This window comes from Eumetopias jubatus, unplaced genomic scaffold, assembly GCF_037043125.1.
Source record: "Eumetopias jubatus isolate StellerSeaLion01/CBP00866 unplaced genomic scaffold, mEumJub1_p1.0 scaffold_8, whole genome shotgun sequence".
Taxonomy (NCBI): Eukaryota; Metazoa; Chordata; class Mammalia; order Carnivora; family Otariidae; genus Eumetopias; species Eumetopias jubatus.
In genome coordinates this window covers 47,391,083-47,410,850 of record NW_028274814.1, presented here as the reverse complement: position 1 = coordinate 47,410,850, position 19,768 = coordinate 47,391,083, and the positions used below count along the sequence as shown (strand labels likewise).

Below are 19,768 nucleotides of genomic sequence, written 5' to 3'. Positions count from 1 at the left end.
ATCCATTATTTGAACATCTACTGATCACTTTATGTGTCTCAAGCACTATTCTATTTTCTGGGATAATATGGTGAAAAACACACACAAAAGTTTTGCACCTTTTTTTTTAAAGATTTATTTATTTATTTGAGAGACCGAGAGAGAACATGAGGGGGAGCCCAATGCGGGACTCGATCCTGGGACTCTGCAATCATGACCTGAGCCAAAGGCAGCCGCTTAACCAACTGAGCCACCCAGGTACCCAAGAGTTTTGCTCTTATTAAGGTTATATTCTAGTGAAAGGTGTGAACATAGAGAGCAAAGAAAGAAAAAAGCAAAGTAATTTCAGATCATGATACGTACTATGAAAAAACTCGAATAATAGATCTTTACTGGCAAAGCTTGGGGCAGACCCTGGTTGTGTTCATTTCACCGGACAAGTAAATGTTGATCTGAGATTTAAGGTAATCAATCTGTCTGCATAGCCCTTTATTTTAATCAGGATATTTGATTATCCTGATTGGATGAATATACATTTCAAAATAAATTCTAAAAAAAAAAAAATAACAAAACCCAAAACAAGAAAAAACTCAAAATAGTCTATCGTGTATTTATCCTCTAGCTCCACCTTGTGGTCATTTTTTTCTTTTGCTTCTATCTTTAGGTCCGATCCCTCTGTAATAAATCTTCATTTTCTCCATTCTTTTTTGTAAATAGTTTTGAATTAATTTCCATTCTACCTAATCGCTTGATACTATCCAATAGAGACCCCTCTTTTAAAGTGTTCTCTGAAATAGGCATATAATATGTGGGAATGGAATGATCGCAGAAGAACAGAGTAGAGGATAAATTTTTATTGTGTAAACTCAGTATTTCTTTTAATGTATCCCAGACCAACGATACCTCCATATTTAATATCTGCATTCCCTTATTTTCCACAATAAACAGTATTTTCTGGTGGATTTAATGCATGTGAGAGCAGCATGAAAAGTCAAAACTGATTTGAGTTTTGGGCTTAGGTACTGAAATGGAGAAGCACAGAGTGAAACTGGGGAAGAGTTGTTTGTTTATTTATTTATTTGATGTGTTACATTTAAAAACCCTATAGCATATGTAAATACATATGCCAAGTCTCCAGTCAGATATTTGGACCTGGTGATCAAACCCTGGCATGAAGATATACATTTGGAGATCACTTATACATGGCCATCACTCCAAGCCATGGATCTAGAAGAGTTCATCCAAGGATGAGCACAAACAGGTCAGAGGGCCGGGAACTCAACTCTGGGCCATGACAGCATTTGAAGTCAGATAAAGAGGAACCAGAAGGGGGGCGGAGCAAGATGGCAGAGGAGTAGGAGACCTGGATTTTGTCTGGTCTCAGGAATTCAGCTGAATAGGGTCAAACCATTCTGAACACCTACGAACTCAACAGGAGACCGAAGAAGAGAGTAGCAACAACTCTCTGAACAGAGAAGCGACCACTTACTGGAAGGTAGGACGTGCGGAGAAGTGAATCCGAGGCGATATTCGGGAGGATAGGCGGCGGGGGAGGGGGCCTCCGTCGGCTGCTTCTGGCAAGTGATAGAGTCGCGGAGCACAAAATCGGAACTGTTAGAAGTCGGCTCCGCTGAGGGACGTCGCTCCAGTGGCTAAGCGGGGGGTGGAATCCTCCCGGGACAGTGTGGTCTCAGGACCCTCGGGGTCACAGAAAGACCAGGGGTGCCTGAGTGCGGCAGAGCTCCCAGGTATCAGAGCGGGGAAGCCGGCTGCAGAGACGGAGCCGAGGCGCGGGCTCTCAGCTCAGGGTGGCCATAAACCGTGATCTGCGGCCCAGTCGGGCCACTGCTCCTCCAGCAGGGACCCAACACGTGACAGATCCGGGGAGACTCCCCTTCCTCCCCCGGGGAGGAGTGGCGCGGGAGCGCACCGCAGGGATCTGCTGGGTTTGGAGACTCCACATGGGGTTGGGTGCCAGAGATAGAAACGCTCAGTCACAGGCCGGGTGAGCATGCAGTGCGGCCGGAGACCAGGGAGACAGGAGTGACTGGTTTTCTCTGGGGGCGCACTGAGGAGCGGGGCCCCGAGTTCTCGGCTCCTCCGAGTGGAGATTGGGAGGCCACCATTTTCACCCTGGTCCTCCAAAGCTGTACCGAGAGCTTGCAGGGAACAAAAGCTCCTGAGAGCAAACCCGAGCAGCTTGCTTAGCCTGGACCGACAAGGGCGGGGCAGTTCCACCTCCGGCAAAGACATTTCAGAACCATGGCAACAGGCCCCTCCCCCAGAAGATCAGCACGAATGGCCAGCAAGCCAAGACCAAGTTTACCGATCAAGGAGAACGGGAGAACTCCAGCACTAGGGGAATACTGCACATAGAATTCATGGCTTTTTTTTACCATGATTCATTAGTTTTTCAAAGGTAATTTTTTAAACGGTTTTTTAAAAATTTTTCTTTTTCCCTTTTTCAACCAACATCTTATCAATCCCTTTTTTTTTAAAGATTTTATTTATTTATTTGAGAGAGAGAGATAGAGAGCACAAGAGGGAAGAGGGTCAGAGGGAGAAGCAGACTCCCTGCTGAGCAGGGAGTCCGATGTGGGACTCGATCCCGGGACTCCAGGATCATGACCTGAGCCAAAGGCAGCCGCTTAACCAGCTGAGCCACCCAGGTGCCCTCGATCCCTTTTTTTAAAAAAACATTTTTTATTTTTCATTTTTAGAGTCATATTTTATCCCTTCATAGTAGTTACCCTTATTTTTGGCATATATATATATAGGTTGTTCTCTCTTTAAAATTTTGAGATACAGTTTCTTCTAACAGATCAAAATATACTCTAAATCACTAGTGTATGGCTTTGTTCTAGTCTCCTGCCTGATCACATTCTCTCCCTTTTTTTAATTTTCTTTTTCTTTCTTTTTTTTTAAATCTTCTTCTTTCTTTTTTCAAACAACTTCTTATCATATCAGTCCCTTTTATAAAATCTTTTATAGTTTTCATCTTTACAGTCATCTTCCATCCCTTCATTGTATCAACCCTTATTTTGTACATATATAAGTCTTTCTTCCTTTAAAATTTTAGGAGGCACTTTTTTCTAACAGACCAAAATACGCTCAAAATCTAGTGTGTGGCACTGATCTATGCACTAGCCTGATCATATTTGATCATATTCTGTTTTTTTTGTATTGTTCTGTTTTTGTATTTATCTTTTTCTTTTTGTTTCTTTTCTTTTCTTTCTTTTCTCTTTCTTTTTCCTTTCTTTCCCTTTCTTTTCCCCTGGTTTCAGGTCTTTTCTGATTTGTATAGAGTATATTTGCTGGGGACGTTGTTAACCTGTTAGCATCTTGTTCTCTCATTCATCTATTCTCGTCTGGACAAAATGACAAGACAAAAAAAATTACCTCAGCAAAAAGAACAAGAGATAGTACCGTCAGCCAGGGACCTACTCAATACGGACATTAGTATGATGTCGGACCTAGAGTTCAGAATCATGACTTTAAAGATACTAGCTGTGCTTGAAAAAAGCGTGGAAGTTATTAGAGAAACCCTTTCTGGAGAAATAAAAGAACTAAAATCTAACCAAGTCAAAATCAAAAAGGCTATTAATGAGGTGCAATCAAAAATGGGGGCACTAACTGCTAGGTTAGCAGTTAGTGCTAAATCTTCTGCCTAAATGAGGCAGAAGAGAGAATCAGCGATATAGAAGACCAAATGATGGAAAATAAAGAGGCTGAGAAAAAGAGAGAGAAACAACTACAGGATCACGAGGGCAGAAATCGAGAGATAAGCGATACGATAAGACGAAACAACACTAGAATAATTGGGATCCCAGAAGAAGAAGAAAGAGAGAGAGGGGCAGAAGGTATATTGGAGCAAATAATAGCAGAGAACTTCCCTAATGTGAGGAAGGAAACAGGCATTAAAATCCAGGAGGCACAGAGAACCCCTCTCAAAATCAATAAAAATAGGTCAACACCCTGACATCTAATAGTAAAACTTACGAGTCTCAGAGACAAAGAGAAAATCCTGAAAGCAGCTCGGGAGAAGAGATATGTAACCTACACTGGTAGAAACATTAGATTGGCAACAGACCCATCCGCAGAGACCTGGCAGGCCAGAAAGGACAGGCATGATATCTTCAGAGCACTAAACGAGAAAAATATGCAGCCAAGAATACTATATCCAGCTAGGCTGCCATTGAAAATTGAAGGAGAGATAAAAAAGCTTCCAGGACAAACAAAAACTAAAGGAATTTGCAAACATGAAACCAGCCCTCCAAGAAATATTGAAAGGGGTCCTCTAAGCAAAGAGGGAGCCTAAAAGCAGCATAGATCAGAAAGGAACAGAGACAATATACAGTAACAGTCCCCTTACAGGCAATACAATGGCACTAAATTCATACCTTTCAATAGTTACCCTGAATGTAAATGGGCTAAATGCCCCAATCAAAAGATACAGGCTATCAGATTAGATTAAAAAACAAGACCCATCGATATGCAGTCTGCAAGAGACTCATTTTAGACCCAAAGACACCCCCACATTGAAAGTGAGGGGGTGGAAAACAATTTTCCATGCTAGTGGACACCGGAAGAAAGCTGGGGTGGCAATCCTTATAGCAGACAAATTAGATTTTAAAACAAAGACTGTAATAAGAGATGAGGAAGGACACTATATCCTACTGAAAGGGTCTATCCAACAAGAAGATCTAACAATTGTAAATATCTATGCCCCTAACATGGGAGCAGCCAATTATAGAAGGCAATTAATAACAAAAGCAAAGAAACACATTGACAACAATACAATAATAGTGGGGGACTTTAACACCCCCTCACTGAAATGGACAGATCATCTAAGCAAAAGATCAACAAGGAAATAAAGACTTTAAATGACACACTGGACCAAATGGACTTCACGGACATATTCAAAACATTCCATCCCAAAGCGACGGAATACACATTCTTCTCTAGTGCCCATGGAACATTCTCCAGAATTGATCACATCCTAGGTCACAAATCAGGTCTCAACCGGTACCAAAAGATTGGGGTTTTTCCCCGCATATTTTCAGACCACAATGCTTTGAAACTAGAACTCAATCACAAGAGGAAAGTCGGAAAGAACTCAAATACATGAAGGCTAAAGAGCATCCTACTAAAGAATGAATGGGTCAACCAGAAAATTAAAGAAGAATTAAAAAAATTCATGGAAACCAATGAAAATGAAAACACAACTGTTCAAAATCTTTGGGATACAGCCAAGGCAGTCCTGAGAGGAAAGTATATAGCAATACAAGCCTTTCTCAACAAACAAGAAAGGTCTCAAATACACAACCTAACCCTACACCTAAAGGAGCTGGAGAAACAACAGCAAATAAAGCCTAAACCCAGCAGGAGAAGAGAAATAATAAAGATCAGAGCAGAAATCAATGAAACAGAAACGAAAAGAACAGTAGAACAGATCAACAAAACTAGGAGCTGGTTCTTTGAAAGAATTAACAAGATTGATAAACCCCTGGCCAGACTGATCAAAAAGAAAAGAGAAAGGACCCAAATCAACAAAATCATGAATGAAAGAGGAGAGATCACAACCAACACCAAAGAAATACAATTATAATGACATACTATGAGAAACTCTATGCCAGCAAATTAGATAATCTGGAAGAAATGGGTGCATCCTAGAGATGTATCAACTACCAAAACTGAACCAGGAAGAAATAGAAAACCTGAACAGACCTATAACCACTAAGGAAATTGAAGCACTCATCAAAAATCTCCCAACAAACAAAAGCCCAGGGCCAGATGGCTTCCCAGGGGAATTCTATTAGACATTTCAAGAAGAATTAATACCTATTCTCCTGAAACTGTTCCAAACAATAGAAATGGAAGGAAAACTTCCAAACTCATTTTATGAGGCCAGCATTACCTTGATCCCCAAACCAGACAAAGACCCCATCAAAGAGGAGAATTACAGACCAATATCTTTCATGAACATGGATGCAAAGATTCTCACCAAAATACTAGCCAATAGGATCCAACAGTACATTAAAAGGATTATTCACCACGACCAAGTGGGATTTATCCCTGGGCTGCAAGGCTGGTTCAACATCCGCAAATCAATCAACGTGATACAATACATTAACAAAAGAAAGAACAAGAATCATATGATCCTCTCCATAGATGCAGAAAAAGCATTTGACAAAGTACAGCATCCTTTCTTGATCAAAACTCTTCAGAGTATAGGGATAGAGGGTACATACCTCAATATCATAAAAGCCATCTATGAAAAACCTACAGCGAATATCATCCTCAATGGGGAAAAGCTGAGAGCTTTTCCCCTAAGGTCAGGAATGCGGCAGGGATGTCCACTATCACCACTGCTACTCAATATAGTATTAGAAGTCCTAGCCTCAGCAATCAGACAACAAAAAGAAATCAAAGGCATCCAAATCGGCAAAGAGGAAGTCAAACTCTCACTCTTTGCAGTTGATATGATACTGTATGTGGAAAACCCAAAAGACTCCACCCAAAAACTGCTGGAACTCATACAGGAATTCAGTCAAGTAGCAGGCTATAAAATCAATGCACAGAAATCAGTGGCATTCCTATACACCAACAACAAGACAGAAGAGAGACAAATCAAGGAGTCGATCCCATTTACAATTGCACCCCAAACCATAAGATACCTAGGAATAAATTTACCCAAAGAGGCAAAGGATCTGTACTCAGAAAACTATAAAATACTCATGAAAGAAATTGAAGAAGACACAAAGAAATGGAAAAACGTTCCATGCTCATGGATTGGAAGAACAAACATTGTGAAGATGTCAATGCTACCTAGAGCATTCTACACATTCAGTGCAATCCCCATCAAAATACCATCCACTTTTTTCAAAGAAATGGAACAAATAATCCTAAAATTTGTATGGAACCAGAAGAGACCCCGAATAGCCAGAGGAATATTGAAAAAGAAGAGCAAAGCTGGCGGCATCACAATTCCGGACTTCCAGCTCTATTACAAAGCTGTCATCATCAAGACAGTATGGTACTGGCACATAAACAGACACATAGATCAATGGAACAGAATCGAGAGCCCAGAAATGGACCCTCAACTCTATGGTCAACTCATCTTTGACAAAGCAGGAAAGAATGTCCAATGGAAAAAAAGACAGTCTCTTCAACAAATGGTGTTGGGAAAATTAGACAGCCACATGCAGAAGAATGAAACTGGACCATTTCCTTACACCACACACAAAAATAGACTCCAAATGGTTGAAAGACCTAAACGTGAGACAGGAGTCCATCCAAATCCTAAAGGAGAACACAGGCAGCAACCTCTTCGACCTCAGCCGCAGCAACTTCTTCCTAGAAACATCGCCAAAGGCAAGGGAAGCCAGGGCAAAAATGAACTATTGGGATTTCATCAAGATAAAAAGCTTTTGCACAGCAAAAGAAACAGTGCACAAAACCAAAAGACAACCGACAGAATGGGAGAAAATATTTGCAAATGACATATCAGATAAAGGGCTAGTATCCAAAATCTATAAAGAAGTTATCAAACTCAACACCCAAAGAACAAAGAATCCAATCAAGAAATGGGCAGAAGACGTGAACAGACATTTTTCCAAACAAGACATCCAAATGGCCAACAGACACATGAAAAAGTGCTCCACATTGCTCGGCATCAGGGACATCCAAATCAAAACCTCAATGAGATACCACCTCACACCAGTCAGAATGGCTAAAATTAACAAGTCAGGAAACGACAGATGTTGGCGGGGATGTGGAGAAAGGGGAACCCTCCTACACTGTTTGTGGGAATGCAAACTGGTGCAACCCCTCTGGAAAACAGTATGGAGGTTCCTAAAACAGTTGAAAATAGAGCTACCGTACGATCCAGCAATTGCACTACTGGGTATTTACCACAAAGATACAAATGTAGGGATCCGAAAGGGTACATGCACCCCGATGTTTATAGCAGCAATGTCGACAATAGCCAAACTGTGGAAAGAGCCAAGATGTCCATTGACAGATGAATGGATAAAGAAGAAGTGGTATATATACACAATGGAATATTATGCAGCCATCAAAAGGAATGAGATCTTGCCATTTGCAACGACGTGGATGGAACTGGAGGGTGTTATGCTGAGTGAAATAAGTCAATCAGAGAAAGACATGTATCCTATGACCTCACTGATATGAGGAATTCTTAATCTCAGGAAACAAACTGAGTGTTGCTGGAGTGATGGGGGGTGGGAGGGATGGGGTGGCTGGGTGATAGACATTGGGGAGGGTATGTGCTATGGTGAGCGCTGTGAATTGTGCAAGACTGTTGAATCACAGATCTGTACTTCTGAAACAAATAATGCAACATATGTTAAAAAATAAAAAGAAAAAGAAGAAGATAGCAGGAGGGGAAGAATGAAGGGGAGTAAGTCAGAGGGGGAGACGAACCATGAGAGACGATGGACTCTGAAAAACACACTGGGGGTTCTAGAGGGGAGGAGGGTGGGGGGATGGGTTAGCCTGGTGATGGGTATTAAGGAGGGCACATTCTGCGTGGAGCACTGGGTGTTATGCACAAAGAATGAATCATGGAACACTACATGAAGAATTAATGATGTAATGTATGGTGATTAACATAACAATAAAAAATTAAAAAAAAGAAATCTGACATGATCTCACAGGGGTAGATCAAGGGTGTGTGGGGGGGTGGTTTGTGTTGCTTTCTGAGTGCTTTGTGGGAGCACCCATCCCTAACTTTACGTCTTCCAGCCCACATTCTTTGGTTCTAGGCCCTCATCCTCTACCTTCAGCCGGCGGTGTTCTATCTCTCTGACTGAATCTAGAAAAGGTTCTCCACTTTTAAGGACTCGTGATTAAATTGAGCCCACCAGATAATGCAGGATCATTTCTTCATCTCAAGGTCTGCAATCCTTCTTCCCATCCGTAATCCCTTTTACCATGTAAACTACCAGATTGAGAGGTTCTGGGGATTAGAACATGCACAGCTTTGGGGGCTGTTACTCTACCTTTCACAGGTTTCACAGGTTCTCAGTAACAATGAATTTTCCTATAGAAATTAGTAAATTTCACAAGATGTGATATTGGCATTAGAAGTAAATGCAGTCCTTTAAGAGTCTGACACCGACTAAGTGACAAACTGCACGTGTGATGTGCGGTTTTCCTCTCATGTGCCTCCAAATAACAGCCAGAACGCTTTCTATATAAATTGTCTGCTTTTTACCGCTCATGTGACGTTGTTGAAACAAAGTGTCACAGTTAAACCCTTCTGCAGTGAGTTTACTTCAGTTTTATTAGAAACTTCTTTTCAGGGCATTTTTGTTGTTGTTGTTCTAAGAAAGGGAAAATAGAGATTGATTATTTTATAAGATTTAAAAAAATTTTTTTAAGATTTATTTATTTTAGAGAGAGAGAGTGCACGTGTGAGCATGGGGAGGGGCGGAGGGAGAAGGACAAGAAGACTCCCTGCTGAGCAGCGAACCCAGCAAGGGGCTCCATCCCGGAACCCTGAGATTATGACCTGAGCTGAAAGCAAGTGTCCCACGCTTAACTGACTGAGCCACCCAGGTGCCCCCCCATATAAGATTATTTTTTAAATGAAATGTATATAACCTGTAGCTCAAAGAGAGGTCAAGACTTAAAGATGCTCTAGGGATTCCCCATATCCAGTGGTCCATGTGAATAGCCAGCACTGTTTGTTCTTGCATTTGCCCCAAACTCCATCTTCTGATTTTTCGAACCTGAAAGACTGCCTGCTTTCTATAGGAATTTTAGCTGCACAACAATGACTGTTGGCTGCCCTCAGGTTAAAAACCAACTCAACAAACAAATTAAAAAAAAAAAGGGAAAGCACCATACTCCGTGCTAGTTGTAATTTGCAGGGGGATTATTCTGTTAGGGATTTAGCCCTGCCAGAGGGAGCTCCCATTCATGCCCAATTTTAACAACTGTCAATTTCTTCTCTATGCCCCATTACCAACGCTGGGTCTCTCCCTCCTCCCTGCCTCTCTGTCTCTGTCTGTCTGACACACACACACACACACACACACACACACACACACACACACACACACACATTTGCATTTCTTAAAACATCAGCCAGGTGTGGGTGGTCATTAACTACAAAGTTTTTTCTGTCATATGTATATCTCTCTGATATGAGTGAGTATAAACCAGATCCAATGTCTTCATACAGGATTAGCTGGCCTTTGACACATGTAAAAATGACAACCTGACCCTTTATTGAATAACTCAGAACAGCCTCTACCCTGAAGATCATGGGGATTCCCCCATGAAACCACTATTCCTTCTCTGCTTCTAAGTATCCCTTTCGCTTCACAAGAAACAATGATGAAAGAGCAGGCAGATTGAGATCTATGCTATTTTGATTTCTAAAGAGAATATTTGACTTCTCTCACTTTCTCTGCAAAAAACCTGTTTGTCATTCTGTCTTTACAGAGGGGTGTGGGTGTGTGTCTTAGGTCAGTTGAGTGTGTTTATAAAAGCTCCCAGCCTTGAGAAGAACATCCCGTTCCTGGGCCTGAAGATATTGAAACATTAATTACATAATTTATAGTAGTGCTTTCTTCTACAATGTCTGAAGAAGTGACTTATGCGACACTCGTATTTCAGGATTCTGTTGGAGAGAGAAATAACAGCGATAGAAATAACCTAAGGAAAAGAGGTAGGAGTTCAGATACAGCGTGATGTGACCTTGGGGAATGCACAGGTGATAAATGCTTTGGTTCAGATGCTAAAGAGAGGTATGCTGTGGAATCTCCAAAATGGAGACAGAGTTGTGGAATACACTAGTAGAATGAGTGTTCCCAATTTTGGCCAGAAAACATTGTGGCTTCCAAGACCTCTTTAAATTGTGTGATATCACTATGTATCGTGAAGCTCTGTGTTATAGTGAAACATTGGACATGAGAGAAATTGAGTTTGGGGGCTAACAGAATTCTTTTTACAAATGAATCCTTGATATTTATACTTTGTGAGAGATGCCAGGTGAATATTCTTTTAGTAGCCAGATTAGAGGTCACTAAAATAGAGAAAATAGAGGAAATTTTTCTTTTCAAAGGTATAAATAACTGAAGTGAGAAATGGGAGAACAAGACAGTCAGAAATAGGTAAGAGATAGTTTCTGTTTTATAAGTAGTTTAAAATTTTTTTTAGGGAGTGGAAATTCCTAGTATAATTAGTAGTGTTGAGTCAATAATAACAATATCCATATAGTATTTTATATGCATTATATCATATTTTTATCAAAATATATTTGTGAAGTAAATGGAATAATATTAGCGAAACTGAGTCTAAAAAAAATTAAACAATTTAACCAAGTTCCTACGAAGGATAAAGGCCCAAACTCAGTGCCAGTCTTTACCTCATTCCCTTATCCCCTGTTGGAAGAAATATTAATCTCTGTGGTCAGGAATCCAGTTTAGTATATCAGACTATATCCCTTATTTTCAAGAATTTGTTGACAGTTCAGGCTATTACCCCAAATCATCTAAAATATAGGAACTACTTTCTTCTTCTCTTGGATTTATTTTTACTTTAAGTGGGTGTGTGTACGTATGCACGTGTGTGCATGGTTTGGGGGTGATATACAAAGAGAATGGGAATAGGTTTGTTGTGAGTCTAATAACAGTGGTTATACATTTTTGTTTTTTTGTTTAAATTATAGCTGCAATCCTTGAGAGAAAAGGAGTCATGGGTGTGATGTATGTGATAGCGCCCCTGGAAATTTTCAATCCATCTGTCTGAAATACTGGGCTAGATGCCATTAGATCCTGAATTAAGAAATAGTGTAGGTTAGAGTGCACATTCATTTTGTCTTTCATTTCATACTCATTCATTATCTATGAGATGATAAATAGACTGGATAATAGATATAAATAAAATCCACAATAACACTTGCCTTGTGGAGGATTGTAATCTCAAAAACTTGAGGTCTCTCCTATTGTCAGGATCATTCAGAGAAGCAGTTTCTACAACATCTAGTACGTGCATTTAGTAAACTTAAAGAAGAAGGATGTGTGATGATGTAAAACAAAAACCTGAAAATTAGGAGACACTCTTAAAGGAAAGGAGAATGGTGGGGAAGAGGAGTGGGGGAGAACTGATGGTGGGGCCCTCACCACACATCACTTTAGGTATTTTCTAGATGGTGCACTGAAGAGGTAAGAGAGAAATAAACAGTTCATGTGTAGCCATAATTCCTCTGTTGGCTTTCTTCAGGGTATCCAGCTCTTTCACCCACCTGGCGCCAGGCTGCCCTGAGTTTGCTAACTCTTTGTCTGATGCTGCTGATTGGGCTGGTGACCTTGGGGATTATGTGTAAGTATACTTTCATCAAACCCAAGAAAAGTGATTAGGAAACTCGTTTGTAAACTATGTAAATTCCGGTTTGATTGTATTATGTGATCAAAGCTCCTTCATTCTCCAAGTCTCTAAGATTGGCAAGCAAGGGACAGACTTGAGGATTTTGCCCTAACTCCATTTTCTCTTGATAAACTAAACTGGATTATGAAGACAACTTTTATATTCCTCTTTATTGGTTGGAATAAGGAGGTTCTTTTCTGCATAGACACACATCCACTTATTATTCCAATGGTAAGAAATGGGGAGCCAAGGGAGGTGGCCTCAAGGAAGAGCATGCTGTCTCATTCACCCTGAAGACTTAGAACAAGACTGGCTTAATATACTCACTGAAGACCATTCTAGTATAGAAATACTTGTGTGCTATAAAGGAAAAAGAGATACAAACAAGGAGGAATGGTTGCTTGAGATACCTCACCCTCTAAACAGAAAGTTGAACCACCTCCAGATAACAATGGAAGCTCCACTCCCAAGTACAATAGCCAAAAAAAAGCATCCTCTTGGTTCTGACCCATCACTGAGCCATCAGGGTTGAACAGGATAGGGAGTCTTGAACTAAAAATAAGTGGAAGAATATCCTAAGAATCCATACTCTGTAGGATATTGTTAACTATATGATGGACAGAGTAGTGAGTTGGCACAGTATTCCCGTTTGGGGGACTTGCGGTCAAGAATGTTTATTCTCTGAATGACACTAGCGTCTTCCATGCTACTTTATTTTTACATATGTAGGATTTCATGGATAATTAGAATTTAGACATACCGATTTGGACATATGAATAGGGCCTAATGATGTAGCTTGCTCTTTTAGAAAGAAATATGATATTCTAGCAGCAGTAACAAATATTCAATAGCCAGTCATTATGAGGATTAGCAGTTGATCTTCTATAATGATGTATATTTTAAAAATGAAGATGAAGGGTGCCTGGGTGGCTCAGCTGGTTAAGCATCTGCCTTTGGCTCAGGTCACGATCTCAGGGTCTTGGGGTCGAGCCCCACACGTCAGTCTCCTTGCTCAGCGGGGAGTCTGTTTCTCCCTCTGCCCCTCTCCCCCCACTCGTGCTTTCTCTCTCTCTTGAAATAAATAAATAAAATCTTTTAAACAATGAAGATGCAATGATACACATTCATTGGTTCACCATAGAAGGGTGAAGCCTTTTTTTCCTGAAGTGCTTTGCTTTTAGTGTAATAACTCTTAAATTTATTGTGATGATGCATTGCCTGAAGTGTTAACTAAAAAAGTAGATTTTGGGGTGCCTGGGTGGCTTAGTTGGTTAAGCTTCCAATTCTTGATTTGGCTCAGGTCATGATCTCAGAGTCATGAGATCAAGCCCCACATCCAGCTCCATGTTCAGCGTGGAGTCTGCTTGAGATTTTCTCCCTCCCTCTCCCTCTGCCCTACCCCTGCTGGCACTCTCTCTCTCTTTCCAAAAAATGAATAAAATCTTTTTTTTTTTTTTAAAGGCAGATTTTATGGATCCAGAGCCAGAAATGGTCCAGTATGGTGTTAAAATCTGCATTTAAAACAAAACCAGATATTTGGGTGATTCTGATAAAAGTGGTCTGTATACCATACTTTGAGATACCCATTGCCTTAAAGGATTCTATTCCTATTAAAACAACAATTACATGAACCAGCTCCAAATAGAAAAAAAGAAAAGTAGTTCCACTAAATGAATGGCAAAATGCCTGGCACAGCCTTAGATTAAATGTCAAAGACATACAATTATTAATTCATTACTTTAATACGAGTGTAATCATATTTAAAATCTCAATAAAATTATGAGGATGAGCTCCAAACAATTTGGAATAGAAAGGCATCTGGTGTGTTCCTTCCATGATACTTCAATTATTGGAAGCTACTGATAAATATTAAACAATGTGAGAAATATTTCTGTGTTAAGAATTATCTATGGCAATGATGAGAATGGGAAGATATATGAACTTATCTCCTGTTATGTCTTGGAGTTTTGCAGACATCTAATGAAATTAACTCAGATTCAGAGAAATTAAATCTACTCCAAAAAATCATCCACCAACAGCAGGATAACTTATCCGAGCAGCTGAACAGCTACAGAAACTTTCCCACCGAGGAGGAGTTTCTCAAATCACAGATCTCCAGTCTGCTGAAGAGGCAGGGACAAATGGCCATCAAACTCTGCCAGGAGCTAATCATTCACACTTCAGGTAACTGGGACCTACGGGCCAGTCAGGTGCAATTTGTTGTACCAGTTTGCATTGATCACGTGCGCCACCTCATAGTATGAGAAAGTTGTGTTCTCCAGCGACCTCTAATGATATCACACTAAATTTATAGAAGACACGGGAAGATATCAATTTATTTAATATTTTTGAAAACACAGAGGTGAATTTGAGATGCGTCATGGAATGATACCAACCTGGATACTTCAGCTTCTCATTTTGTGAACTATTTTTAGATGATCCTGACATTTTAAGAAACTAAAAGTATAGCTGGTAATTCTGAGACCCGTAAAGTGAGCCCTGAAGTGAGAATTTCAATCACTGTTGCTCCACCCCATAATCGGGAGTGACTTCATTTTCACAGGCTCCTAAAGCTGTATGGTTCCAGAACGCTGGGTCTCAGACCCTCTCACCAAGTTCAATCATTTAGTTTCTAAAACCTTCCCCACAGGGTGCCTGCGTGGCTCAGTTGGTTAAGCGACTGCCTTCGGCTCAGGTCATGATCCTGGAGTCCCAGGATCAAGCCCCGCATCGGGCTCCCTGCTGAGCAGGGAGTCTGCTTCTCCCTCTGGTCCTCCCCCTCTCATGTGCTCGCTCTCTCTTTCATTCTCTCCTTTCAAATAAATAAAGAAAGAATCTTAAAAAAAAAAAAACCTTCCCTAGTCACTCTAGCATTATTTAATTTGTACTAATGGGTGTAATTTCTTTTTCAGACCACAGATGTAAACCTTGTCCTAAGATGTGGCAGTGGTCCCAAAACAGCTGCTATTATTTTGCAACAAATGAGGAGAAGACCTGGACTGACAGTAGGAAAAACTGCATGGACAGGAACTCCACTTTGGTGAAGATAGATAGTTTGGAGGAAAAGGTCTGGTTGACTCCTTCCCTGGTTAGAGAGATTATTCATGTCGTAGAAAGTAGAGCAAGTGGGATGTGTGACTCACAAAGTAGGAATTCAGTACGTTCTGAAGGAGAATTAACATCTTCTTTTTTTTTTTAAGATTTTATTTATTTATTTGACAGAGAGAGGGAACACAAGCAGGGGGAGTGGGAGAGGGAGAAGCAGGCTTCCCGCGGAGCAGGGAGCCCGATGCGGGGCTCGATCCCAGGACCCTGGCATCATGACCTGAGCCGAAGGTGGACGCCTAATGACTGAGCCACCCAGGCGCCCCTAACGTCTTACTTCTGCACTCCAGAATGTGGCTCACATATGACATTGTTCCCGTTCTCCCTCTCAGGATTTTCTGAAGTCACAGCCATTACCCACGTTCTCTTTCTTCTGGCTGGGCTTATCCTGGGACCCATCTGGAAGGAGCTGGCTATGGGAGGATGGCTCTGGCCCTTCTCCATCCTTGTAAGTCGCTAACTGTTGCGGGGGTGGAATCCTAAGAAAATCAATGTTAATTGATTGGAAATGGAATACTAAGAAAGTCAATGTTAATTGTAAGAATTATAAATCTAGATACAAAAAAAGAGTGCAACATACAAAGAAAAGAGAGCTTCAGTAAGAAATAATGAAAGCAAGAGTACCTAATTTCGTGTATGTGACAAACTCATGGCAAGACACTGAAGCTTATCTATTGGTTAAAATTTATTTTTTTAATAATAAACAAATAATACACTTGCTTTGTTCGAAGTAGTGTAAAATATTAGCTCTGTGTTAAAAGCACTGTTATATTCCTATTTTGTGGATGAAACAATTGTCAGAGAGAGATTAAATAATTTGCCCAAGCTCACTACCTCCTGAGTGGCAAAATCAGGACTGAGTGCTTCCGTGACCAGGAGCTTGGCCTCTCAGCTCCCCTGGCTCTCCAACACTTACAGTCCCAAGGGTGGTTTATCATAAGAACATACATTAACACATTTATTTAAATTCAATAATTGTCAGCCATTTTCTAGCAGCAAGTAAGTCTGAATTGACAGATTAGTTTAACAATTAGTTCTGTGATAGGGATTTGCTAATTAGATTATATGGCAAATGTTTTTCACGACTTAAAATGTGCTAAGTCTGCCACTTCAAGGTGTTGAAGAAATATTTAAAGTGCATACAGGATATATGATACTTTGAAAATTACAGTTTTTGCAACTATTTAAAGTTATAAAAAGTAAGGGTTATCTTAAAAATATGGAAAGGAACACATAGTCTTGTAAAATTCTCTTAGCAACTACAAACCAAATATTTTGAGGAACACAGCTCATCACAACAATATTGATACAGTTATATCTGCATTTTTAATATAATATATGGTATTTGCATATCACATGAAGTGTTAAGAGCTTTGGCCCCTTTCTGGGTGTAGTAGGTTTTTCTCCACCTCCCTTCCCATCAAATTATTCAACTGTTCACCTCCCTCCTGTCTTGCTCCTTAATGCATGCTGTCAAAGTTTCCTTAAGCTGAGTTATAATCACTCATTTCCATCAAGGATACTAGGTTTCTGCTGTGACTCCCCCAATTCCCTGAATAATACACAATGACATGCCTATACTTTACTCCCAGAGAGACTTTATCTTCACCCATTTCCCACAATGCTGTCATGGCCTTTCCTACTCACAGCAATTTCCTACTCTCTAATGTCCACTACTGGTCATATTAAATCAGTGAGTCTGGTTTCATGCAAATAATCGTGGTGACATGCACATGCAAAGTAACAAACAGCCCCCCAAAAATGACAGTTACTTCTTTTTAATGGAGTGATCCTGGGCATGAGATGATTTCCCACTAACCTGAGGTATTTCTGCTAGACTGAGGCTTTACAGAACAGGACCAGGATACCCTCCCTGTAAGTGCAGCCGTTTCCACTTTGAACTTTAAGAAGATGGGTCCCCTCTCCTAAAGGAGTTGTCATCATCCCGGGCCCTTCCACTCACTCCTAGTGAAAATATGGAGGAGGTGGCCTCCTGCAGCAAGGTTCGGAGTCTGTGGACACTGACGCCCTGAGGCTGTGCTGGCCACCCTAGGGGTGTAGGGGTGGTGGAACTGAACTTCGGAATATTCCCTACTGAGTAAGGCTACTCTCAGCAAATGCATATGCCAAGAGGAAGATTTAGTAAGCCTGGGGCACCTGGGTGGCTCAGTCATTAAGCTTCTGCCTTTGGCTCAGGTCATGGTCCCAGGGTCCTGGGATCGAGCCCCGCATCGGGCTCCCTGCTCCTCGGGAAGCCTGCTTCTCCCTCTCCCACTCCCCCTGCTCGTGTTCCCTCTCTCGCTGTGTCTGTCTCTGTCAAATAAAGAAATAAAGACTTAAAAAAAAATTTAGTAAGCCCAGCCCTGAAGCAAGAATACTGCAGTGTAGCACAGATCATTTGAGTAAAAAGACACACAGGGGATTTAGATCTGATGAGCATAATCTAGTAATGACATTTCTTTTAAAGGTTATTTATTTATTTATTTGAGAGAGAGAAAGTGCACCGCATGCATGGGAAGGGGTAGAGGGACAGGAGAGAGAGAATCTCAAGCAAACTCCCCGCTGAGCCCCAGCCAGAGCCTGGGACAGGGCTTGATACCACCACCTGAGATCATGACCTGAGCTGAGATGAAGAGTTGGTGGTTTAACCAACAAAAGCCACCCAGTTGCCCCTGTAATGATATTATTGAAGAGTTATCACCAATTCCTTAGCAGAGGAACTAGGGACCGATATCAGAACCACATCTATGTAATCGTCCATTTTCTCTCTGAACCCCTATCTTATTCTCTCTTCACCTTCCACATATGTGTGTATAAATATATATAACACAAAATTATATATATACAAAATTATATTTGTGCATAATGAAATGTTATAACTTTTTACCCAGAATATGATCTCATTTGTCTGTTTTTCTTCCTAAAGTTCCAAAGTAAAGAAATTGTAGTGCTTCTGATATAATCTGCACTGGGTAGTTTCTACCATGATAATGGAGGGGATACAAATTCTTAACCCGGAATTTAAGTATCTTCCTTAAATTATTCTAGCTGGGATTATGATTAACTTGAAATGGAACGCTCAGATTTGCCAGCTTTAAGACCTCTGATATGTTATGGAAACAGAAGTCTCTCAAAGTTCAGATACATAGTCTTTTGTAACTGAGGACACTGAATTGTGATCAGATTTCAAATATGAAATTAAAATTAATTTTAAGTGGATTAACTTGCAGATTCAGCACTAAAGAGTATGCTCAGATCAATGGATCCAAAGGATGTGCCTATTTTCAAAAAGGAAATATTTATATTTCCCGCTGCAGTGCTGAAATTTCTTGGATTTGTGAGAAGACAGCTGCGTTAGTGAAGATTGAAGATTTGGATTAATATGCTTCTTCCAGATTCACCGGATGTAAGGGACTTGTGGTTAAATTCATGTGAAGAAAGAGAAATCTCCCCTACTAGAGCCAAAAACAGATGAAAAAAATGACTGTGTATTCAGACCCATCAGGCAAATAAACTTCACAGAACATTCTCCACTTCATCGTCGATGCCTTCTGATCTGATGTTCTGGTTATTGTTAGGGACCCGGAGGAATAGCTCTTCTATGGCCCTATTGTTCTATCTCAGCATCATTTCACCGAATTCCCTGTCTCGAATAAAAGATTATTTTCCTGCTTTGTGATTGCATATGCACAAGTGCACGGGGGGATATGTAAATATTTAGCAGCTGGAACTGACAGAAGACACAGCACTGGAATGACATTCAGGAGACCCTGTTGTGATAGTGGTCTGGGGGATTTTGGGGTGGGGGTCCCGCTGGCTAGAGCAGCAGTATCGTGCCAAGTGATTTGGAAATATCTTAGTATCTTAGCAAATGGTTTGTAGCCATGTACCAGCCTTGTAATACAGGTGAAGTAGCACATCATTTAGTATTTACATTCTCATTTATTTAGATTAAGTAAATCTTGAGGTTATTGTTGTGGTAATCTGGACATTATTAATAGAAGTTTATAATCTTTGCATTGAAATGTTATTTCCTTTAGAGAAATCCTAAAAAATTACCTGAAGATAGTAGAACCATTATATTTTATTTCTAAGAACTTTCCTGTGGCGCCTGCGTGGCTCAGCTGGTTAAGCATCTGCCTTTGGCTCAGGTCATGATCCCAGGGTCCTGGGATCGAGCCCCACATCGGGCTCCCTGCTCAGCGGGAAGCCTGCTTCTCCCTCTCCCACTCCCCCTGCTTGTGTTCCTGCTCTCACTGTGTCTCTCTCTGTCAAAAAAAAAAAA

At 40.7% G+C, this 19,768-nt stretch overlaps 1 protein-coding gene across 6 annotated transcripts; it reads left to right on the top strand.

The window, feature by feature from the left end:
• Positions 1-1,290: 1,290 nt before the first annotated feature.
• Positions 1,291-19,155, top strand: CLEC12B (C-type lectin domain family 12 member B). 6 transcript variants are annotated; one of them, XM_088025910.1, is made up of 7 exons: positions 2,157-2,398; positions 12,235-12,333; positions 13,840-13,936; positions 14,352-14,562; positions 15,291-15,445; positions 15,816-15,931; positions 18,801-19,155. In XM_088025910.1, the coding sequence occupies exons 1-7, from the start codon at positions 2,361-2,363 to the stop codon at positions 18,862-18,864; spliced, it is 780 nt and encodes a 259-aa protein (XP_087882036.1). In that variant the 5' UTR covers positions 2,157-2,360; the 3' UTR covers positions 18,865-19,155. The 6 variants fall into 6 exon arrangements, with proteins under 6 accessions (XP_027975521.1, XP_087882036.1, XP_027975520.2 ...); XM_028119719.2 differs by having other exon boundaries at positions 2,160-2,398; positions 18,714-19,155; XM_028119720.2 differs by lacking the exons at positions 2,157-2,398; positions 13,840-13,936 and adding an exon at positions 1,291-1,474 and having other exon boundaries at positions 14,344-14,562; positions 18,714-19,155.
• The last annotated feature ends 613 nt before the right edge of the window (positions 19,156-19,768 follow it).